Genomic DNA, 21,473 nt, shown 5'->3' on the forward strand with positions numbered 1-21,473 from the left:
CAAAAAAGAATTGATGCCTTTGAATTGTGGTGTTGGCAAAGAATATTGAAAATACCATGGACTTCCAGAAGAATGAGCAAATCTATTCTGGAAGAAGTGCAGCCGGAATGCTCCTTGGAAGCGAGAATGGCCAGACTTCATCTCATGTATTTTGGTCATGTTGTCAGAAGGGTCCTTAGAGAAGGATATCGTGCTTGGTAAAGTGGAAGGTCAGCAAAAAAGGGGAAGACCCTCAACGAGATGGATTGACACAGTAACAGCAACAGTGGGCTTAAACATAGCAATGATTGTGGGGTTGTTCAGGACTGGATAGTGTTTTGTTCTGGTGTAGTACAGAGGATCACTGTAAGTCAAAACCTATTCAACAGCACCTTACAACAACATATGCTAACTAAGGTTCCTAGATAATGCAGCTGGTTTGATTTGACTACTAGCTGAGAGGTTGGTTGTTTAAACCTTACTACCCCAGTGATACCATGAAAGAAAGGTCTGGTGATCTACTTTTTTAAATATCACAGCCAAGAAACTCCTATGAAGTTCATTTCTACTGCATAATATAGAGTCACCGTCAATCAGAATCAACTAGATGGCAACAAGTAGATGTTTGTTTTATTGGCTAAGTGTCGAATTCTCAGTTGTGTGTTGGACATAGATTTCCACAAGAGCAGATTAGTAAAACACTAGTTATAATTCAGATTTTAGTTCAAAATATATACCACTGAGAACAAGCAATATATGTAGATTCTCAAGATTCAGTAGAGATGTTGGGGTAGGGGAGCAAGGCATTCTACTTAAATATGGTTTGAATGCTAGCCCTAGTTAGACTCACTGATATCCATAGCCCTGTTTTCAAATTCTAGGTCCATCACAACAGTTTTATAATCTTATTGGATGAATTTATAAGTAAATTGAAGTGTAGATTAGAATTGTATCTAGATATTTGCCTTGTTCATTTCCCTAAGTGGAGAATGAAATACATGGGAAGTCATAAAAATAAGGAACAAAATTAGGCTGATTTGTCATTAACTGGTAATGAAAACTGTGTTCTTCTCTGCATGTTACTTACACATTATAATGGTTGTTAGGTTAACATTAACTGGTGTAATCCTAAAATAGCAAATTAAAATGTGAAATAACCTCCATTTAGCTCTTAAATTACATGTCATTAAATGCTTCAACAGGAATATGCAATAAAGTCTGTTACTATCATTTGTTATCCATAGCAAGGTTTATTAGCTCCTAAAGTAGCTCTAAAATGAAAAATGAATAATATGAAAAGGTTGAGATCATTCTGTAGAACCCCCCATGTCATTGTTTCAAATTTTGTGCTTGACCTCCCATGATGAAATATTTGGAAATAAATGTTTGTACTTTCTCAAATCTAGTTTGTTTTTTTTTTTTTCTCTCTCTCTCTCTGTAATTGTTGTAATAATGGTTCTGTAGTGTCTAACCTCGTCTAAATTCAGGGAGAGGAAAGAGAATCCAAGGTCAGCTTGATACTTATGAGGCGGAGGTTAGAAATCCTCCCCTCTCCAACCTTTGTACCAATTCTGACACCAGCTGTCTGCCCCTCCCCTTGGCACACTCTCCTCTGCTGGATTTGAAAATTTGTTACAATGGTTTCACAGAACTCACAGACTATACTCAAACTTATGGGGTTTATCAGGGAAATAACTGGTTACAATTCAGGGGCAAGAATAACTCAGGACATTGGTTCAGGACATCTGGGCCGTGCCCACAGGCAGGCCTCTCTCTTGTCTCTCTGCTCCTGGGACCATTGGTCTGACCTCTGCCCTTCACTGGCAAGTGTTATAAAGCTCTTTAGCTCTGTCAGTAAGTGCCTGGAGGCACCCCATTCCGCCAGCAAGCCTCTTGCCCAAAAGTGCTCATCTCTCTGGTTCCATAGGTTGGCACACCCATTGTGTGCCATTTGTTGGGCCAGGAAGTCCCTTGGGCCATCTTGCACCAGTCTTCTGGTTCTGGTGCCACCGTTTCTCTGCCCCCACTTCTTGCTGTCTCTGGTGTTACAGCTCCCTCTCTGTGCCTCCTGGGTCTTAGGAGGTTCTCAATGCAGAGACTCTAAGTCCAAAGTCACACTCTGCTTCTGGCTGTTCTTGTATTGAGATCCTCTGTGTTGTTCTGGGATTGGCTCTTTGAAAGCCTAGTTGTTGTTGTTGTTGTTGTTATGTGCCGGATGGCAAAATTGACCAATACCTTCATTAGGTATTTGCCTGGTTCTACCCCCACAAGGGTTCCATGCACCTTATTTGCATTATTAGCAGACTGTCCAGTCCCTTTGGTGTGGGCCTCAGGCACCTTATTTGCACAATCCCACCCAGTCATTTTGTTAAGAGTCACAAAAACCATGGGTAGAAGGGTCATATTATAGTAATTCTATATACTGCAATTGTCAAAAATTACAGCTTTCATTCTATTTTATAAACATAATTCCCACGTTTTTTATATATGCACCCAGTCCTTATTCACAGCCTCTTTTTCCCAAGTTGGTTGGGTTTGTTTTGTTTTGTTTTAATTTTTATTTATTTCCTGATTGAATGGGGATCTTCATTAAGTAGGTTGTTTTTGTTTTATTTTTCTACTTTTTAGTAAGGGCTTATGGAGGCCATAATGCCTGATGTCTTACTTGAGAGTTTTGCCTTTTTCATTTAATTGTAAGGTAGATTGACTAGTTATAAAAATTTTTGAGTCATCCTTCTTTCATTTCAACTTACAGATGTTTGCAAAAAAGGTATGGTACCAAAATCCTCCCCTAATCTTCCCTAACTTCATAAGGGGAAGAGAAAATCACCATTAGCAATTCAAGGCTGATTCCTGTGAGGCAGAGGTCATGCATGTCCCCCACCCTCCAACCTCTTTACCAATTCTGACATGAATCATCCCTTCCACAGTAGTCTCTACCTCTCTGCTTGGTTCGATAATTCATTGCAATGGCCATACAGAACTCACGGACAGTACTCAAAATTATGGGGTTTATTAGGGAGGTAACAAGTTAAAATTCAGATTCAGGAATGCTCTGGATACAGTTCTTCACACAGGAACAGCCTCCCCTCAGCCATCCCTTCAGGCATACTTCTCTTTGGCCTGCAGCTTCTTGACCTAGCCTCTGCCCTGCTTGGGCAAGTGTTACAAAGCTCTTTCAGCCCTGCCAATAGTTGCACCCCACTTCTCCAGCAAGCCTGCCCACAGACACTCAGCTTTCTTGCTCCGTGGGTCGGCAAACCCACTGTTCAGTCCCATTCTGGTTTCTTGGTTCTTCTGCTGCCATCTCTCTGCTGCCTCAGCACAGGGATCTTGGGTCCAAGGATGTGCTCTACTCTCAGCTCTTCTCTGTCTAGATGGTAGTGAGATCCCCCATTTTGCCTCTAGGAGGGTTCATTTTAAACCTACCAGAATGATAAAACTGACGAGTGCCCACCTTGTGTTGTTGTTATGTGCCGTCGAGTTGGACCCGACTCATGGCAACTCCTCCTTGGGGTTTCCGAGACAGTATCACTACAGAAGTAGATTGCCGAATCTTCCTTCCGAGGAGTGGCTGGTGGGTTTGAACTGCCAGCCTTCTGGTCAACAGTCAAGTGCCTTAGGCACTACACTACAGAGCTCCTCCCCACCCTTAGGATCCCATATACCTTATTTTCTTGCCCTGCTCCCAAAGGGTACCATGTACCTTATTTACACTAACAACAAACTATCTCATCCCCTTGGTGTGCCACAGCATCTTACGTTTGTATAGTTCCACCCAGTCATCTGTTGGGAATCACAGAAACCATGGCTAGAAGAGCCATATTAAGTAATTCACTGTACCACAGTGTTACTCTGATGGTTTCTTGCATTAGGTGAAAGTCTTGGATCATGCTGTTCTCTGCTTGTCATGTCCATCCATCATCCTTCTCCCCATACCACCACCATTGTGACTTGCCTTTTCTGCCTAGATGCCTATAAATCTTTATCCCTGAAATTAAATAACTAACTTCTTTAGACTAAATCTATTGATCATATTTTTTTCTAGGACATAAGGTACACATGTGTGCTTCCATTCTTGAATTCAAAATTTTATTTCATTATCATCTGTTAAATCTTTGAATATTTTATTTCCATATGTTTTTCAGAAATGCTAGTAATATCTAAGGATCTCTTTCATCTATATTTATTTTCTCCTTCCTGTATCTTTATTTTTCTCTGATCATGATTTTGTCTTTTTTGTTTCATTTTAGATTATTTCCATATACCCATCCTTTATTCATTCAGCTTATATTTAACAAGCCCGTCTGTGTATCAGGAAGTGTTTTAGGTGCTGGGGATATAGCAGTGAATAAAATAGATGCCTTATTGGGCTTATGTTTTAATGTGGGAGGTACAGTAGCAAATAAATGTATATAGTTTGTCTTGTAGTGATAATTGCTATGGAAACGTTAAATACTGTCCTCATTGAGTAGGAGGTAGTAGCTGTTTTATATGGGTTATCAGGAAATGACTCAGTGAAAAAATGCCTTTTCTTCACATAACTGAAGGAACTAAGGGAGTGAGCCTTGCACACCACACAGATATTTGGAGGAAATTTAGGGAACAGTAAGAACAAATCCCATGTGGTAGCATGTTTGGAGACAAGTGAAAAGAGCAGTAGGAGGTGATGTAGAGAGGTGGCAGGAGTCCAGATTATGTGTAAGCATTTGACTGCTAACCAGAAGGCTGGCAGTTCAAACCCACCAGCCACTCCTCGGAAGGAAGGTTGGGCAATCTGCTTCCATAGAGATACCACCACAGAAACCCAGGGAGGGGTGGCTATGAGTCAGGACCGACTCCATGGCAGTTAGTTTTTGTTGTTGTTGTTATTGTTGTTTTTGTTTTGTGTAGATCAAGGTGAAGACTTGCTTTGGCTCTTACTCAGAGTGATCTGGAAAACCAGTGAAGAGTTTTGAATGGAGTGGCAGGGTCTGACTTAAGTTTTTAAAGGTTCATTTACTCTGGCTGGGCTTCAGATTCATGACTGTTTTAAGTCATGATTACTCTACTTCTTCTTTCTAGTGTGGTTTTTACATCTAATTGTTTTATTTTCCTTTAAATATGCCAGCTCTCACTTGCCTCTCTACATTAATTTATCACTTCTTTCTTGGAACTTTTCTTTGAGGTATTTCTTCAGAACTTAATTTCTTTGAAGTTGAGTATTGAGAGTAGTTCACGAATTCATCCTCTTGTTTCCTGAGATAATTACTTTCAAATATATGTTATAACTGTATTTCATTTGGTTTACCCAGCTTCATATATTTTTGCCCTAATCCAGTGCTAGATCCTTTCAGATTCTTAATATATGTTTGAAGAGTATACTTCTCTCCAAAACAGCTATATTTGCTAAAGAATTGAGTGGTGTTTATTGTTGTTATGTGCCGTCGAGTTGGACCCGACTCATAGCAACCCCTCCTTGGGTTTCCGAGGCAGTATCATTACGGAAGTAGAAGTGAGCATCAGTTGTTTGATGTTTCAAATAGGAATAGCTCTCAAACCAATTGTGTTATCTCTTCAGATGTAGCAGTGGCACTTACTTTAGTAGTTGGTGTGTTACAAGGGGCAGGTGGTCTTTACAGCTTCTTAGGTTATAGGTTCTGATGGTAGTGATCAGTTGGGGGAGGGGACATATGGATACATGTCAGCACAGGCATGTTCTTTTAGAAGACTCAATAGCCATTTCAGGATCTGAAGTTTTCACTTGACTCCTGTGTCCTTGATAGATTTCACTGTATTTGGTAGAAATTCTTCATAGTTTGCCTTGTACTTGTAACTGTTTCTTTGTTTTATTAAAGATGATGTTTCTTCTTCTCATTCTCTTTTATGCTTTGGTGCATGCTTTAGAGTAAAACTACTCATTCTCTTTAATGAGTAGTTCAGATCTAAATTCAGTATCAGATATTTGTACAGTGTGCAACTCCAGGATTTGTAGATGAGGAGTTTATTTTTCACATGGCATGTGTAATCAAACAAGTGAATCCTTTACTTCTATAAATCTATAATAATTCTCAAATAGAAGGAACTTAATTTCATAATTTTTATTAAGTAGGGTGAAATAGTAATAGCAAACAATGAGTGCTTGCTTAGTACATCCAAAATACTAGGCAAAGTGCTTTTTTCATTTTTAACCTCAGTTTATCCTCTAACTCTTAACTCTGTGATTATTACTATAAATAAAACAACCAAGGCATTTAGAGGTTTAATAACTGGCTGAAAATTGTACTGCTTGCTTGTAAAAGCTAGAGCCAGAACTAAGACCAGCAGCCTGACTAACAAGAGTCCATATTCCTAACTGTGCTTTTATCTGGACCTTCTGTCCTCCCCATTACCCTCCAGATTGCCCTCCCCCACCTACTTAGCATTTAATAAAATTGGTATTGGTAATCACTTTTATTAAAGAACTTCTGTTTTAAGGAATTTTCTGGCCACCTCTTAGGTACAGATACTTTGTGTAGGAGCTATTCATTTAATGCTTGTATTCAAAACCATATGTTTAACATTACTTGAGGCTTTTTATAGAACATACATTAGGTAGTTAAATGACCATGTTATAAAATACATTAGTCAAAAATTCATTTGTTTGGCCTTTTATAGAAAATATCCTTAATAGGAAATATGAATCTGATGTTCCTGACATTAAGAATTAGACCTGAAGTATGTGATCTTTGAAAGCCTACTACACTGTTGTCCATACCACTCTCTTAAAAGATACAGTGCAGCAACTGTTTTTTCAGGATTATAGGTGGAAATGTAATTGCCCTTTAGTCATGCCACTTCCAACCTGAAAACAATCTGAAATTTTTGCCTTTGCTTTTGGTAGGCAGCCAAAGAAAAGCATTATTTCCAATTTGGGAAGAGGGATAGAAAGAACTTGGCTCTTGGCCCAGCTTGCTGGGTATGAACTATCTCCTCTGTGACTTGGGAGCAGAGAAAAGAACCATTCTCTACAAATAAAGTTTTGGAAAATGACTTTAATTGTAATTATCAAAAACAAATAAAAATAACTTTAATAGTACCTACTACCAAGTACTTAGGTTAGCTCACAGGCTGGCAATTTTTTTTTTTTTTTTCCTGGTGAGAGCCAAATAGTATTTTATGCTTTGCAGGCTACACAGACTCTAGCAACTACTCAGCTCTACTGTTGTAGCATGAAAGCAGCCATAGCAGAGCTTTATACCAGTTCAGACTGGTTCGATGATAACCAAAAAAGCAAAATTGGAATAGACTCGAATTTTGTAAATTTGGGTGATCTGGAACCCTAACCAGAACAGGAATACTTATGGGTTGAAGCTCTGGAATGGGAGATTTGGAAGATGCATAGTGAGCCTGTTCAGGAGCCTGATGCGTGACATTGGATATTGCCAAGACTGTGGAGAGTGATACGTTCAAAGTAGCATGGTCTGCTACCATTTGAGCTTGGAAACTGCTGCCTGATTTCAGCTTAGTTGGTCAAGAAGTTGGGTTGCTATGCAACACATGCTGCCCTTGTTTTCTAAGAGGGAGATTAAGTTTTTAGCAGTGATTTGACCCATAATTTTTCCTATTCTAATTAGCATTATGCCTCACCCACATTTTACAAATTTGGGTCCATTTCTGTTTCACTTCATTGGCTGTGACTTAACTTGACTGAATTGGTTTAAAGCCCTGAGCCATAGAAAATGCATAAATAAATAGGCTTGGCTGTGTTCCAGTAAAACTTTATTCATGCAATAGGTGGCTGCCAGCCTATGGGTGGTAATTTGAAGACTCCTGGCCTAGATTTTAAAGATACTACTTCGTCTTTTTAACCATAAAGTAAGGCGAGGTATTTAATACCAAACAGAAAAACCAAACTCACTGCCATTGAGTAGAATCTGACTCATAGCAACTCTGCTTGGGTTTCTGAGGCAGTATCTTTATGGAAGTAGGTTGCCCAATTTTCCTTCCGAGGAGTGGCTGGTGGTTTTGAACTGCCAGCCTTCTGGTTAGCAGTCAAATGCCTTAGGCACTATACCACCAGAGCATAGGTAGCCTTAATAAGTATGAAATAGTTTGTTCTGAGTATTTCAGAATGGGATAATAGTGTTATAACTGGAAATTGATTGTAGGGATCATTTAGCACAAATTCTTATTTTATAGACAAGTCAGTGGTGGTCACATTCATCCGCAAGAGGCCAGAGAAGAAGGAAAGCCTACTAATCTCCTTAGGAAAGGACATTGCTGTTGAAAACCCTACGAACAACTCTGCTCTGAAACATAGCAACTGGTTTAATTACTGGTTAGACCAGGGAGAAAACAGATGAATCAGTTTATCTTACAGAATGAGACCTGGAATGAAGTGGAATACCCCTGCTTTATGTGCCTGCCTCTCTCATTCACTTTGCAGAAGCATTATTCCATGTGTTATTTAAACCTGTGCCTCCCCTCCTCCAAAAAATATATACATACAAGACAGGGATTATGATTATCAAATGAAGATCTTGGTTCCAGTGAACAATGCAGGGTCACACAATCTACTGGTTACAGAGCCATTGTTAGATCACAAGTCTCTCTTCCTACTCCTAGGCTCTTTCCACTAACCTCTGACCATCTCCTCACAAAGTCCAGACCTCTTTAGCTGCATTGCTATCTGGAGCCCAGCATAGACTGATGGGAGTTAATGAGGTGGGTTTTGTGGTGTTGTTTTTAATTACTTTTTGATTTATTCCCAAATGAGCTAGACTCTTAACTAATTCTGGAAATTTCATTTCCTGCCCCCTTTAAGTAAGTAACTTTTTTTAAAAAAACTATCACTTCATATATAGAAATAGTTTTAATTCTTCCTTTCTGATTTAGAGACCCCTTATTTATTTTTATTGCCTGATTGCTATAGGAAGAACTTCCAGTCCAGTATTGAATAGTAATGGTGAAACCAGGCATCGTTATCTTGGTTATAGAGAGAAAGCTTTCAGGCTTTCTCCATTGAGCATGATGTTAGCTATGGGTATTTCATAAATGGCCTTGGTCACATTGAAGAATTTTCCTTCTATATCTAATTTATTGAAGTTTTTTTTTTTTTTTTTTTTTTTTTTAGTATAAAAGGGTATTAGATTTTGTCAGATATCTTTTCTGTATCAATTGAGGTGATCAAGTAGTTCTTTTCCTTAGTTCTGTTTTTGTTGTTGTGTGCCATTGAGTCGATTCTGATTCTTAATGACCCTGTATGTGAGAGTAAAACTATCCCATAGGACTTCCTGGGCTGTTATATTTATATTCACCAGGTCTTTTCTTCCTCAAAACCACTGGTGAGTTCAAACTTCTGACCTTCCAGCTAACAGCTGAACGCTTAACCATTGTGCCACTGTTGTTGTTGTTGTTGTTGTTATTTGCCATCCAGTCAGCCCAGACTCATAGCGACCCCTCCTTGGGTTTCCGAGGCAGTATCACTCCGGAAGTAGAAATGCCCAACCTTCCTTCTGAGGAGTGGCTGGTGGATTTGAACCACCAGCCTTCTGGTTAGCCTTTTAGTTCTAATACTGTGGTGTATTATATTTGTTGATTTTATTATGTTGAACCATCCTTGCATTCTAGGGATAAATCCCATTAGGTCATGATACATAATCCTTTTACTATGTTGTTGGGTTCAGTTTGCTGAATCTTTATTCATAGGGATATTGGTCTGTAGTGTTCTTTTCTAATAGTGTCTTTGTCTGACTTAGGTATCAGGGTAATGCTGGCCTCATAGCATGAGTTAGAAAATGCTCCCTCGTAGTCTGTTTTTTCAAATTAAGAAGGATTATGTCAAGTCTTCTTTAAACGTTTGGTAGAATTTCCCAGTAAAACCATATGATTGAGGACTATTCTCTTTGGGAGGGGTGGTAAATTACTGATTCAGTCTCTTTACTTGTTATGGGCATGTTAAGATTATCTGTTTGTTCTTGAGTCAGTTTAGGTAGTTTAGCTGTTTGCAGGAACTTGTCTGTTTCATCTGGGTTTTCTAATGTTGGTATAAAATTGTTTATAGTACTCTCTTATTTTTACTTCTATATTGTCAATACCCTCTACTTTCATTTCTGATTTTAACTATTTGCATGTTCTCTTTTTTCCTTTATCAGTCTAGCTAAAGGTTTCTAGATTATATTGATCTTTTCAAATAACTAATTTCTGGTTTTATAGATTCTCTCTATTGTTTTCTTATTCTCTATTCTTTTATCTCTGTTCTGAACTTTGTTTCTTTCTTCTTTCTGGTAGCTTTGGCCTCAGTTTGCTCTTTTTCCAAGTCCTCACATTGTAAAGCTAGGTTATTGATTTAACGTCCTTTATTAATTTAGGAGTTTACCACTATAAATTTCCTCTTGAACACTGCCTTCATTGCATACTTTAAGTTGATATGATTTGTTTCTTTTTTTCCTGTCTTCACCCTCCTTGTGTAGTGTGCTGCTTTTAAGTACCCTGTATGTATAGTCTCTCTCTTTTTTTTTTTTAATTTTTATTGTGATTTGAGTGAAAGTTTACAGAACAAATTTGTTTTCCGTACAGCAGTTCACATACACTTTGTCTCATGACATTGACTGCAGTTTCCCCTCAGTGCAACACCTCTCTTCACACTACCTCTCTATAGTTACTTCTTCCCTGTGCCATTCCCTCCTATGCACTCCTGCTCCCTGAGCTGTTTCCCTGTGCATACACAGCCTTTCTATTCTCCCATGATTGATCTCTCCAAGCAGTATATCTACCTAATGTAAATGTTCAGCTCATATGCCTGTCTTGTTTGGCTGGAAGCCACAGGAGTGAGTTCAGTTCCAGACCTGAAGGGCAGCTAAGAACCATTGTCTCAGGGGTTTCACCAGGCTCTGTCACACCAGCAAACCTGGCCTCCCCCCTCTCCCCCCCTTTTTGTTTTTGTTTTCTTTTTTAAGATTTTGAGTTTTGTTCCACATTGTTCTCCCACTCAATCTAGGATCTCCTACATAGATCCCCTTCCGAGTAGTTAACAGTGGTAGCCAGGCACTATCTAGTGCTTCTAGTCTTATAGTCGTATAGGCTGATGATCGCATGGTGTACAATTATTTCCACGTGTTTTTTGTTTTCTTCATTCTTCTTTGCTGTGTATGAGGAGAGACCCATCATTGCATGTAGGTGGCTACTTGCAAGCTTTTTAGATCCCAATGGCTACTCTCCAAAGTAGGATGTGGAACAATGTTTTTGTGTAGTATGTTATGCCAGTTGAGCTTGATGTCCTCTGTGTCTGCGTATAGTCTTGGTAGTGTTTGATGTCCAGGGATGGAAGAGTCAGCTGGATAGAGGAATGGTTTTTGAATCTGCTACCAGATGGATTCGTATACCTTGCAGCAGTACTCTTGCTTGTTTATAAGGTCATTTTAGTGTCTTTAATCTCTGTCGGCTCAGCACTGGGGCTCAGTACCATTTCTGGTCATTAGGTAGTCGGTTCCATGTACCCAGTGCATTAGTGCATTGTTGTGCTTCTTCCTACTACCTGAAACACTTTCCTCTTTTTCTCCCCTTGCTAACTCTTCAGTAGTTCTGGTGGTGCAGTGGTTAAAGCATCCATCTGGTAACCAAATGTCAGCAATTCAAACCTGCCATCCACTCTTCAGGAGAAAGAGGAGTCAGTCTGCTTCCATAAAGATTTTATAGCCTTGGAAGCCCTGTGGGGCAGTTCTTCTTTGCCCTCTAGGGTCACTATGAGTTGAAATTGACTTCAGGAATGTGGGTTTGTTTTTTTTAGGTTTTGCTAATTCTTCAGTAACTCTTCCCAGAGAAAAAGGTACCTTCTTTATGTTTGCTGTCATTAAATTGACCTTTCTCCATGTTCCCACCCATAATGTTCTGGATATAATTACCTCTATTATGACACTTGAGATACTATTCTGTAATGATTGTCATTTCTATGACAACAGCAGAGCCCTACCTTACATATTTTTGTATCTCAAGTACCTGTGATATAGTAAATGTTCAACAGGTGTCTCCTAAGTCATTAATTTCCTCCAGGTATCTTGTCCTATAATACATGTTAATATAATATATATAATATAAATAGTTTCAGACCATCCCTAAAATCATGCAACTTAAAAAGACCCTCAGAGGGGAGGAAACACTGCAAATATAAGAAAATTAAATTTTAAAAATAAAAATAAATAAAAGACCTTCAGAAATACTTTAAGTTATTTAATTTTTAGAATTTGGTTATGGCTTAGTACATTGATTTGACATACTCATAGTTTAATGGTATGAAAAACTCATGTATAAGATAAAACTTTTTAGGAAGGATTTTATGGTTTATAACAATTAGAAACAATATTTCATCAAAGTTTTTTTTTTCATATTACCCCTTTCTGATGTTTGCAAAGTACTAGAATGGTTTTTGGCTAAGATTATAACTTTTAATTGTTAGTTTTCAGCTAAGGTGCTCTGGTGATGCTGTGGTTAATGCACTTAGCTATTAACCAAAAGGTTGGTGGTTTGAACCCACCAGACTGCTCTGTGGAAGGAAGATGAAGCAGTCTGCTTCTGTAAAGATTTACAGCCTTGGAAACCCAATGGGGGTGTCACTCTGAGTCAGAATCAACTTGATAGCAGTGAGTTCAAGTTTTAACCTGATGAACTAGGTAACTATACTCTGGAAATATCTTTTCCTTACTGGAATGACTTTTTAGTTTGATGTTTGAACATATGGAGAATTTGTAGATCTAACATGCTCAGCTGCTAACCAAAAGATATGCAGGCACACTGTAAAAGAAAGGCTTGGCAATATGGTTCCAGAAAGTCAGCCATTGAAAACTGTATGGAGCACAGTTCTACTCTGATATACATGGGGTCCCCATGTGTTGGTATTGACTCAACAGCATCTGGTGGTAGCAGAGTTTATAGAACAGAGGTCTAGTTACCTTCAGAGAATTCACATGAGACTGGCTCTGAGAGTCTAGACTGTCTTAGATGTGTTGGCATGTTTGTTGCTCTTGCATTATTTTTCATTTTACTGGAATGCTGCCAACTGCTGCTCTTGTAGTGTACAGTGCTGTAAAAAGTACATACTACTGAATTGATGCATGGGTCTGGGGGAGTGTGTGCCCTATTGGTACCTTCGTAGATAACCCAATCACATTTCTTATATACTTGATGTTTACTTTCTAAGAAATTAAAACGTTTGATCAGTGCTATTAGAAGAAACCCATAACTTAACAAAAGATAAGTGTCTTAGAAAGTTTATGATCCCTTCTGCAAAAAAAAAAGTCAACCACTAATGGATTTCTTTGTTGTAGTCACTCATGTTTTTTGGTAAATTAACTTTGGTTATATTATTAAAAACAAGAAAGTGAAGAGAGAAAGAAGAAGAAAGGGAGGGATGGTGGGAACAAGGGAGGAAGAGGACTTAACTATAACTTAAAATGGCAGAATGATTCCAGCAGCATGTTTTAATTTGAGCTCTGAAATGTCATTAAAATCACAGTTTTCCTTTTTCAGTTTTATATCTGATAATCCATATTGGAAAGAAAGACAAAAATATCTTTATCCAGTTTCTAGCTACTTTCCTAAGTTTTTCTTTGCATCTGCTGCCAAATTCTTGAAATGTTTTTTTACAACCATTACTTTTATATTTCCTCTTAATATATTTCATTTTTTGAAAATGCAAAATTTTGATAACATTTAAAAATACCTATTTAAAAAAAACTGCACAGTATATAGTGATGTTGCCTTTCTATCCCAGTCCTCCATCTGTCCAGTTCTTAATACATTCCACCATGAACACAAACCAGTTGTTAATGTCTTAGCATTCCTTCAAGGTTTCCTTATTAATACACAGAGAGCCTCCTCATTATTCATGATACCACATTCTTTTCCTTTGTTAATTATTACCTTTGCTGAAGGCCCTTAATCAGGCTTTATTCCTCTGGTCTGTCAATCATCTCTTATGAGTGTCTGTGTCACTACTCTCAGGCCTTACCCTATTCACAGATACATATATACACATCAGCATAAAAGTATAGAAAGAGAAACTGGGATTACATAGAACCATTAAAGCTCCTCTCAGATAAGTGGGAGAATGAGGACCTGTCTTCTGCATTGTTCCTTTACATTTCTAGGGTGCCAGTCTTCTAACTGTAAAAATTTTAAATGTTTATACTATCTGTATTCTACCCTTTGCCAAAACAAAAACGACACTAATTTTATTGTGGTCAGACAGTCTTATATCTTAATCTGCACATTGCCTGGCAGAGAGTGATTTAAATGTTTGAGCATTCTTGAAAGTTCTGTTACTGGAGCTTGATTCTTTCAATGTCCTCATGGCACCCAGAGAACTCAGCTTGTCTCAGAATTTTGATTGCTACATTTGTATGGATGATTCTTACTCTTCCAGTATCTTATTTTTCTCTGATGTTCCAGACTTTTAAATCTACCTGTAACATAACTATATTATATGTGCTCAAAAAAAAAAAAAAAACAACAAAACTTACTGCTGTGGAGTCAGATCCTACTCATAGTGACCCCTTCTTGCGTTTCCAAGACAGTATCACAACAGAAGTAGATTGTCCAATCTTCCTTCTAAGGAGGGGCTAGTGGGTTTGAACTGCCAGCCTTCTGGTTAGCAGTCAAGTGCCTTAGGCACTATACCATCAGAGCTCCTGTTGTATGTGCTAAGTATATTTATATGTTAATCTTTAATGCAAGGTGTTACGAGATTGTTTTATATATGAAGAAACTTGGCTTCAGAGGGATCACACAATTAGAGACTGCATTTGATTATGCCTGGAACCTCACACTCAAAACTTAGAAAAAAACGTAAGCTTTAGGAGGCCTGTCTTCTAACCTGGGTTTTGCCATATTGACTCTGATGTTCTGCAATTTGCTGTACCTGCATTTCTTCATCTGGAAAATGAAGAAAGGATAAGGAGATTGGACTAGATAGCTAAAATCCCTTCTCACTAGCTAGTTAAGACTTAAGATAAAAATCTAGGGGGTTGTTGACAATGCAGGACCTGTCATGCAGCTCTTCTACACTTCTAAGAGCCTGGCCTACTTACTCCCTATTGAGAGACAAAATGATCCTGCCATGTGCTGCTTTTATTTGATTGGGACTTGGATAGCAAATCACCAGATTTTATTCAGGGGATAGATTTTTCTTTTCCTCCTCAAATTTATTTAATATACTTTTTGTTTTACTAAAAGTATTTGCATTCTCTTAAGGATGATTTTTGTCCATTGATGTTTAAATGATTGTACATACATTAATTCACTACAAAAAAATTTACTCCTTCTTGGAACTGATAAGTATAACCCAGAAATACATACAGGTTGATTCATTTCTTAATTTTTTTCCCCAATGCCTGTAGCCATTGTATCAGTTTTATGCAATAGTTTTATAGAACTAATGAATTTTTAATCATATAGAGAACTATTTTGATATTACTATATTGCATTGGGAGCTCTAGTAGCATAGTGGCTAAAGCACTTGACTGCTAACCAGAAGGCTGGCGGTTCAAACCCACCAGCCACTCCTCGGAAGGAAGGTTGGGCAATCCTACTTCCGTAGTGATACCGCCTCGGAAACCCAAGGAGGAGTAGCTATGAGTCGGGTCCGACTCGATGGCATATAACAACAACAACAACATATTGCATTATAACATAATGTAATCATTAGTAATGAAATGTGATGAGGACCTTGGAATGATCTACGTTTTATCTGTCAGTGTTCTTATGTTTGTTTATTTAAGTATTTAGTATTTTAAACACACATTCTAAAGTGAGGCTTGATTTTTACCTGGGATTTGCTCTGTATAAAGGTGGCTTTTATAGTCTCTACATTAAATAGTGTTATTTTAATAGAAAGAGCTAATGCATTATTGGATAATTATATCAATTAATAGGAAGGACAGTTTTGTGATTTGATGGTAATTTATTAGCAGGTGGTATAAAAAATTAAGTACAACTTCTTTTAGTTGTTATTTACCCAATTTGGACTATTCATGACAATTATTTCAGGAGATTTATTTTAAATATTTTATGGAAAATATTTCAATTACTTTTTTCTTCTTGTTGCAGGAGCTAGAGTTAATGCCAAAGACAGCAAATGGTTGACACCTTTACACAGAGCAGTTGCATCTTGTAGTGAGGTATGAAATTCTTCTTAGTAAAATTTATTGTATATAAAAACATCAAGTTACTAAGTTTGATAATGAGTCCATATTCAAATTTCGTGTTTTACAAGGAAGAACAAAAGTACTGAAAATACTTAGATTGGTTATTTTATTTTAGAATTTGTAAATATCAAGTTATTTGTTCCATTTCACATGTTATAAATGAGTAAGGCCTTAGGCAATCTACTTCCATAATGATGGGCCTTGGAAACCCAAGGAGGGGGTGCTATGAGTCGGATCCAGCTCAACGGATCCAGCTCGACGGCACTGAGTTTTGTTTTGTTTGGTAAGGCCTCTTGGAATGTGAAGTAGCAGAGAGCAGAAAATTCTCCTTTTATTCCTCCTACAAAAGAGAAGTTATTTTTCTATCTTATGAAATCCTCCTCAGAGTTTTTTTTTTCCGTACTGGTTTATATAATAGCCTAATAGATATGTTGCAAAGGTTCTGCTGATAGTGATAAAAAAGTCTCAGCAGCATATGACTATTTGAAATGTTAATGTTTAGTTAAATACTGACATTAGTTGTAAAATACTATTTGATTGCAAATTTTAGCAGTTAAATATATAACCTTAAAGTATGTTAGGTGTCTTATGAAGAACAATTCCTCCTTATTTATAGTATATGTATTATTCCTTCTTAAAGATAACTCACATTATTAGAAAACTTTCAATATTTGCAAAGTATTTAAGGATATGGTTTCATATCTAGTCCTCAGGGCATCTTTCTAAGGTCAAATCAGACCAAACTCACTGTCATGGAGTTGATTTTGACTGAAAGTGAGACCCCCACTGGGTTTCTGAGGCAGTAAATCTTTACAGAAGGAGATTACCCCATTTTCCTTCCGCAGAGTGGCTGGTGGATTTGAACTACCAGTCTTCTGATTAGCAGTCAAATACCTTAGGCACTATTCCACCAGAGTTCCTTTCCTTGTAAAATAGTTATCTGTATTATCATTTATAACTTAGATGAAGAAACTGTGTAGTTAAACGATTTACCAGAAACCACTCAGCTGTCAAGTGGCAGAGCTGGGACAAGAACCCAGACCCCTTTGTGTTACTATCTTTCTAAACTAGAGGGTTTTTTTCCCTGAAAAATGCATTGTTCCCACTCTTAGATAGGTAGAGATAAGTATTTATTTGGGTGAAGAGAAGGGCAGTGTACCAAATGGGAGTGATCAATATGGTGGCATTGAGGAACAGAAGACATAGAGAAGTACATGGGAGGTACAGGCAACAAAGATTAACCTTTTGCACATACAGTACTGCATTGTCAGTGAAGGCAAAACATGGGTATACAGGTGGATAGATGGGTGCACCGGCTGAACTAGTAGATACGTCTGTGAAGTGGGGAGTGTACACAAGACCATGTATAGGATTGGCAGACAGTGGTCCTATAATTTATTTGTATGATCTGAATTCCCAGGTGTATAGTAGAGCTGACAAGGGGCAAGGTTGTAGTCACTTCTTGGTCACAGCTAGCTACCCAGAGGGACCAAGTAGTTGAACCTATGGGCTCAGGTACATAGCCACAGGGGACATCAAGCTCAATTTGTGTAACATACTACACAAAACATTGTTCCACCTCCTACTTTGGCAAGTAGCGACTGGGATCCTAAAAGCTTGCAAGCTGCCATCTAGATGCAACGATGGGTCTCCCCTCATCCAGAGCAAAGAAGAATGAAGAAAACCAAAAATTCATGGAAAGAATTAGTCCTAGCTACTGGTACACCATCCGATCTGCAGCGTATACGACTATGAGACCAGAAGAACTAGATGGTGCCCGGCTAACACTGTCAACCACTTGGAAGGAGATCTTTGTAGGAGATCCTGGATAGAGAGGGAGAACAATATGGAAAAAAACGCAAAATCATTTGGAAAAAAAAAAAAGGGGGGGGGGGGACCAGGTGTGCTGGTCTGATAGAGCCTGGTGGAACCACTGAGACTATGGCCCCTAGCTGCCCTTAAGGTCTGGAATTGAACCCGGACCTGTGGCTTCAAGCCAAACAAAAGACAGGCATATGAGTTGAACATTTACCTGACGTAGCTGCACTCCTTGGAGAGAACAAACAATCATGGAAGAAAGAAGGGCTGTTTATGCACAGGGAGACAGCTAAGGGGGCAGGAGTGTATGGAGGGATAGACACAGGGAAGAGATAACTATTGGGAGGAAGTGGGAGGGGAGCTATTGCATTGTGGTAAATTGTGGTCAATGTCATGAGACAGTGTATGTGAACTGCTGTATGGAAAGTGAATTTGCTGTGTATATTTTCACAAATCACAATTAAAAAAAAAAGAACTATCCCTGTAGTTAGTTATATAAAAAAAACATGCATTATTCCCAAAGTACTCCTTTTATTACAGTGCTTGGTACTTGTTGCACATTTTAAAATATACCTTAAAATATAAAGTGAGTGTATGAGAGAGAGAATTAATGTTAGTCCAGTGTTTCTTTAGTTATTCAGATTGTGAGAGACAATTTTCTCCTTCTCTCCATGATGAGACCAAGTAGTTCTAGAAAAGGAAAGGGGACACTAAGAAGAGAGATTTTTTTCCCCCAAAGAAAATTGGGGGAGCTCCTACCTCTTTCTCTTTGTTCTTTGCTATTCATGTTTGTGAACTACTTCTTGAACCCAGACCAAGAACTCGGCAAGTAAACAGAAGAACAATGAAAAAAGTGACTGGAAATGGTTATAAATTTTGCAGTGTAACAGAGGCAATCTGTTAGTTATAGCTTCCTACTTGGGAGCCTGGATGGAGCAATGGGTACACTCAAGCACACATCTAAACTTGAATCTGAGCCCTTGGTGTGCTGTAGTTGATGAACTAGGGAACTTGGACTTTGAGAGACTGGCTTCAGATATCATTGCCACTTTTTAGGTAAATGATCTTGGGCAAATAAGAGGATTATCATGAAAACAAATGTATTAACCAAGATACTTTGAACTCTGAAATACTATGGAATTGTTTTTAACATTGTCCTCGTTATGTTCCGTTGAGTCAGACCTGACTCATAGTGACCCCTCCCTGGGTTTCCGAGGCAGTATCACTACAGAAGTAGATTGCCCAACCTTCCTTCCAAGGAGTGGCTGGTGGGTTTGAACTGCCAGCCTTCTCATTACCAGTCAAGTGCCTTAGGCACTACACTACCAGAGCTCCCAATATTTGTCATATATCCTGTTTTGGTTACCTACTGCCACTCTGACAAGGATATATCACAAATGGGATGGGCTTAAACAGTTTATTCTCTTACAGTTTGGGAGGCTAGAAGTCCAAGTTCCAAGTGCCAGGCTCTAGGGGCTGTGTGAAAGCCCCTCAACCTTGGGCTTCAGCTCCCTCTTGCTCCTGGCCCACTGAAGCTAGAAGCATCTCTTCACTCAGGCAGCTACTGACTGCTGAGGCTAACAAGCCCAAGGTTGACAAATGAAATGGCACCATCTTGATGTTACCAAACCATACTGCAGGCCTTTAATTCAAGTCCATTGTAAGTCCCAAGGTCAGCAGAGCATGGCAGGCTTCTGAACAATGACATGGTTACATGCAGGGTCCAAGCATGTCATAAGCTGGAGACCATTCCCCAAGGCTTCTCCTTAAGTACAGGAAGCAGATCATATCCCTAAGGCATCTACTCAGCTGTTCACAGTAGATTCTACCATGGAGTTGATTACCAGCTGCCCAGCCACTCAACCAGGCCGAGTCAAGTTGACACACAAACCTAACCACCACAATTGAAATATTGTCGTTAGCCTTCTATAAAGATGTGGGGGGTGAGGGGTGATGACACTTAAGAAGATAAATATTGCTACCATTGGAACCTATCAATAAGTTAATCATACCAACCCATTTTTCACTATGACTCTTGGAAATAAAAATAATAAAATAAAAACGCACGGCCGTTAAATCAATTTCGACTCATAGCAGCCCTTCCTTGGGTTTCCAAGATATGGAAGTAGATTGACCATTCTTCCTTCTGAGGACTGGTGGGTTTGAACCACCTTCTGGTTAGTAGTCAAATACCTTAGGCACTATGCCACCAGAACTCTTGGAAATATTACTATTAAAAATAATGGAGTTTTGCCAGATTAAAATATTGGGGGGGGGGGACTTTGTATATTTGTAGATATTATAAAAAAGAACAAAAATTTTTAAAGGAAGTAATTAATATTAGAGGAAAATGTCAAGTTTCACCCAGATATTTCACTGCTGATTTTTAAAAAAAGTATATACTCAGTCAGAAGTAAGATGTAGGTTAGAGAGCAATGAACTTAATAGGCAATAGGTAGTTTCTTAAGTCTGCTCTTCAGCCTAATTACTGGGCTATGTAGTACAATACTCTCTTGTAGGATTATGGTAAAGTTACAAAATGTCATCATTCCATGAAAATAAAGTTCTCTGAGCCCTGAAGATTTTTGTTTTCAAAAAGAAAAACTCATAATTAGCAAGAATGTTAGAAAACCTAGTTGTGTTAGACTGGGTTCTCTAGAGAAATAAAACCAGTAAAGCTTATACAGAGAGAGAAAGAGAAATTTATCTTAGGAAAATGGCTCACACGCTTATAGAAGCTGGCAAGTCCCAAGTTCTTGGATCAAACGTCAAGCTGGAGGCTTTTCCCAACTCTCGCAGCTGCAAGTACTGAGGAGCTCAAGGTCAGCAGGCAGTATACTGGCTGTTGACTTCAACGAATGACGAATCCAAGATCTCCAAGCTGAATAGTGGATTGTTCACTCATGGGCAGTTGTAAGCAGCACAACAGAATCCCGATCCACAGAAGAGTGTCTCTTTTCCCAGGATGTCCATAAATATACTGGAAGCAGGCCACAGGCCTAGGGAAACTCCCTTTCAACGGATTGGCTGCTCAAAACGTATTCATCTGATCCCATCATGGGGATAACCACATCACAACTGCTTAAACCACATAAAATTGTGGTCCAGCCAGATTGACACACAGCTCCAACTATCACACTAGTCAAGATTATTAATCTCACTGATGTTCTTTTAATAATCTCCTTTATACCCTGATAGTAAAAGGAAGGTATACTTATTTCATTTAATAGAAAACATAGTTTGGCCACACAGTGTTTTGTAAAGAGAGGTGTGTCTTTTCAAAGGCAAAATTTCTGGTAGTTTTATATTTTTTATTTATGTTTTTGAAATAGTGTGAGAGAAGTAATCCTTATAAAAGATGTTTAGAGTGACTGTTTTCTCAGTTCTTCCAAGGATGTACATAGCTAGCACTATTGTAGATGTGTGAGACAGAAGTTAATTCATCACATACAAGGATTCCTTAGGGCTTAGTTTCCTCACTGAACCTGGGTTGAGAAGGACTGCTTCAGGTTAAAT

The 21,473-nt window shown here is 38.4% G+C and overlaps 1 protein-coding gene across 1 annotated transcript in view; it reads left to right on the forward strand.

Moving 5' to 3' along the window:
- The window catches only part of ANKRD28 (ankyrin repeat domain 28), a 195,915-nt gene that overhangs the window by 88,604 nt on the left and 85,838 nt on the right, over positions 1-21,473 (forward strand). Inside the window, exon 4 of the mRNA XM_007936688.2 lies at positions 16,042-16,112. Coding sequence (XP_007934879.1) covers positions 16,042-16,112 — 71 coding nt within the window. The remainder of the gene's footprint in view (positions 1-16,041; positions 16,113-21,473) is intronic.

This window comes from Orycteropus afer, unplaced genomic scaffold (assembly GCF_000298275.1).
Source record: "Orycteropus afer afer isolate SDZICR_OR568_19922 unplaced genomic scaffold, OryAfe1.0 scaffold00003, whole genome shotgun sequence".
Lineage (NCBI taxonomy): Eukaryota > Metazoa > Chordata > Mammalia > Tubulidentata > Orycteropodidae > Orycteropus > Orycteropus afer.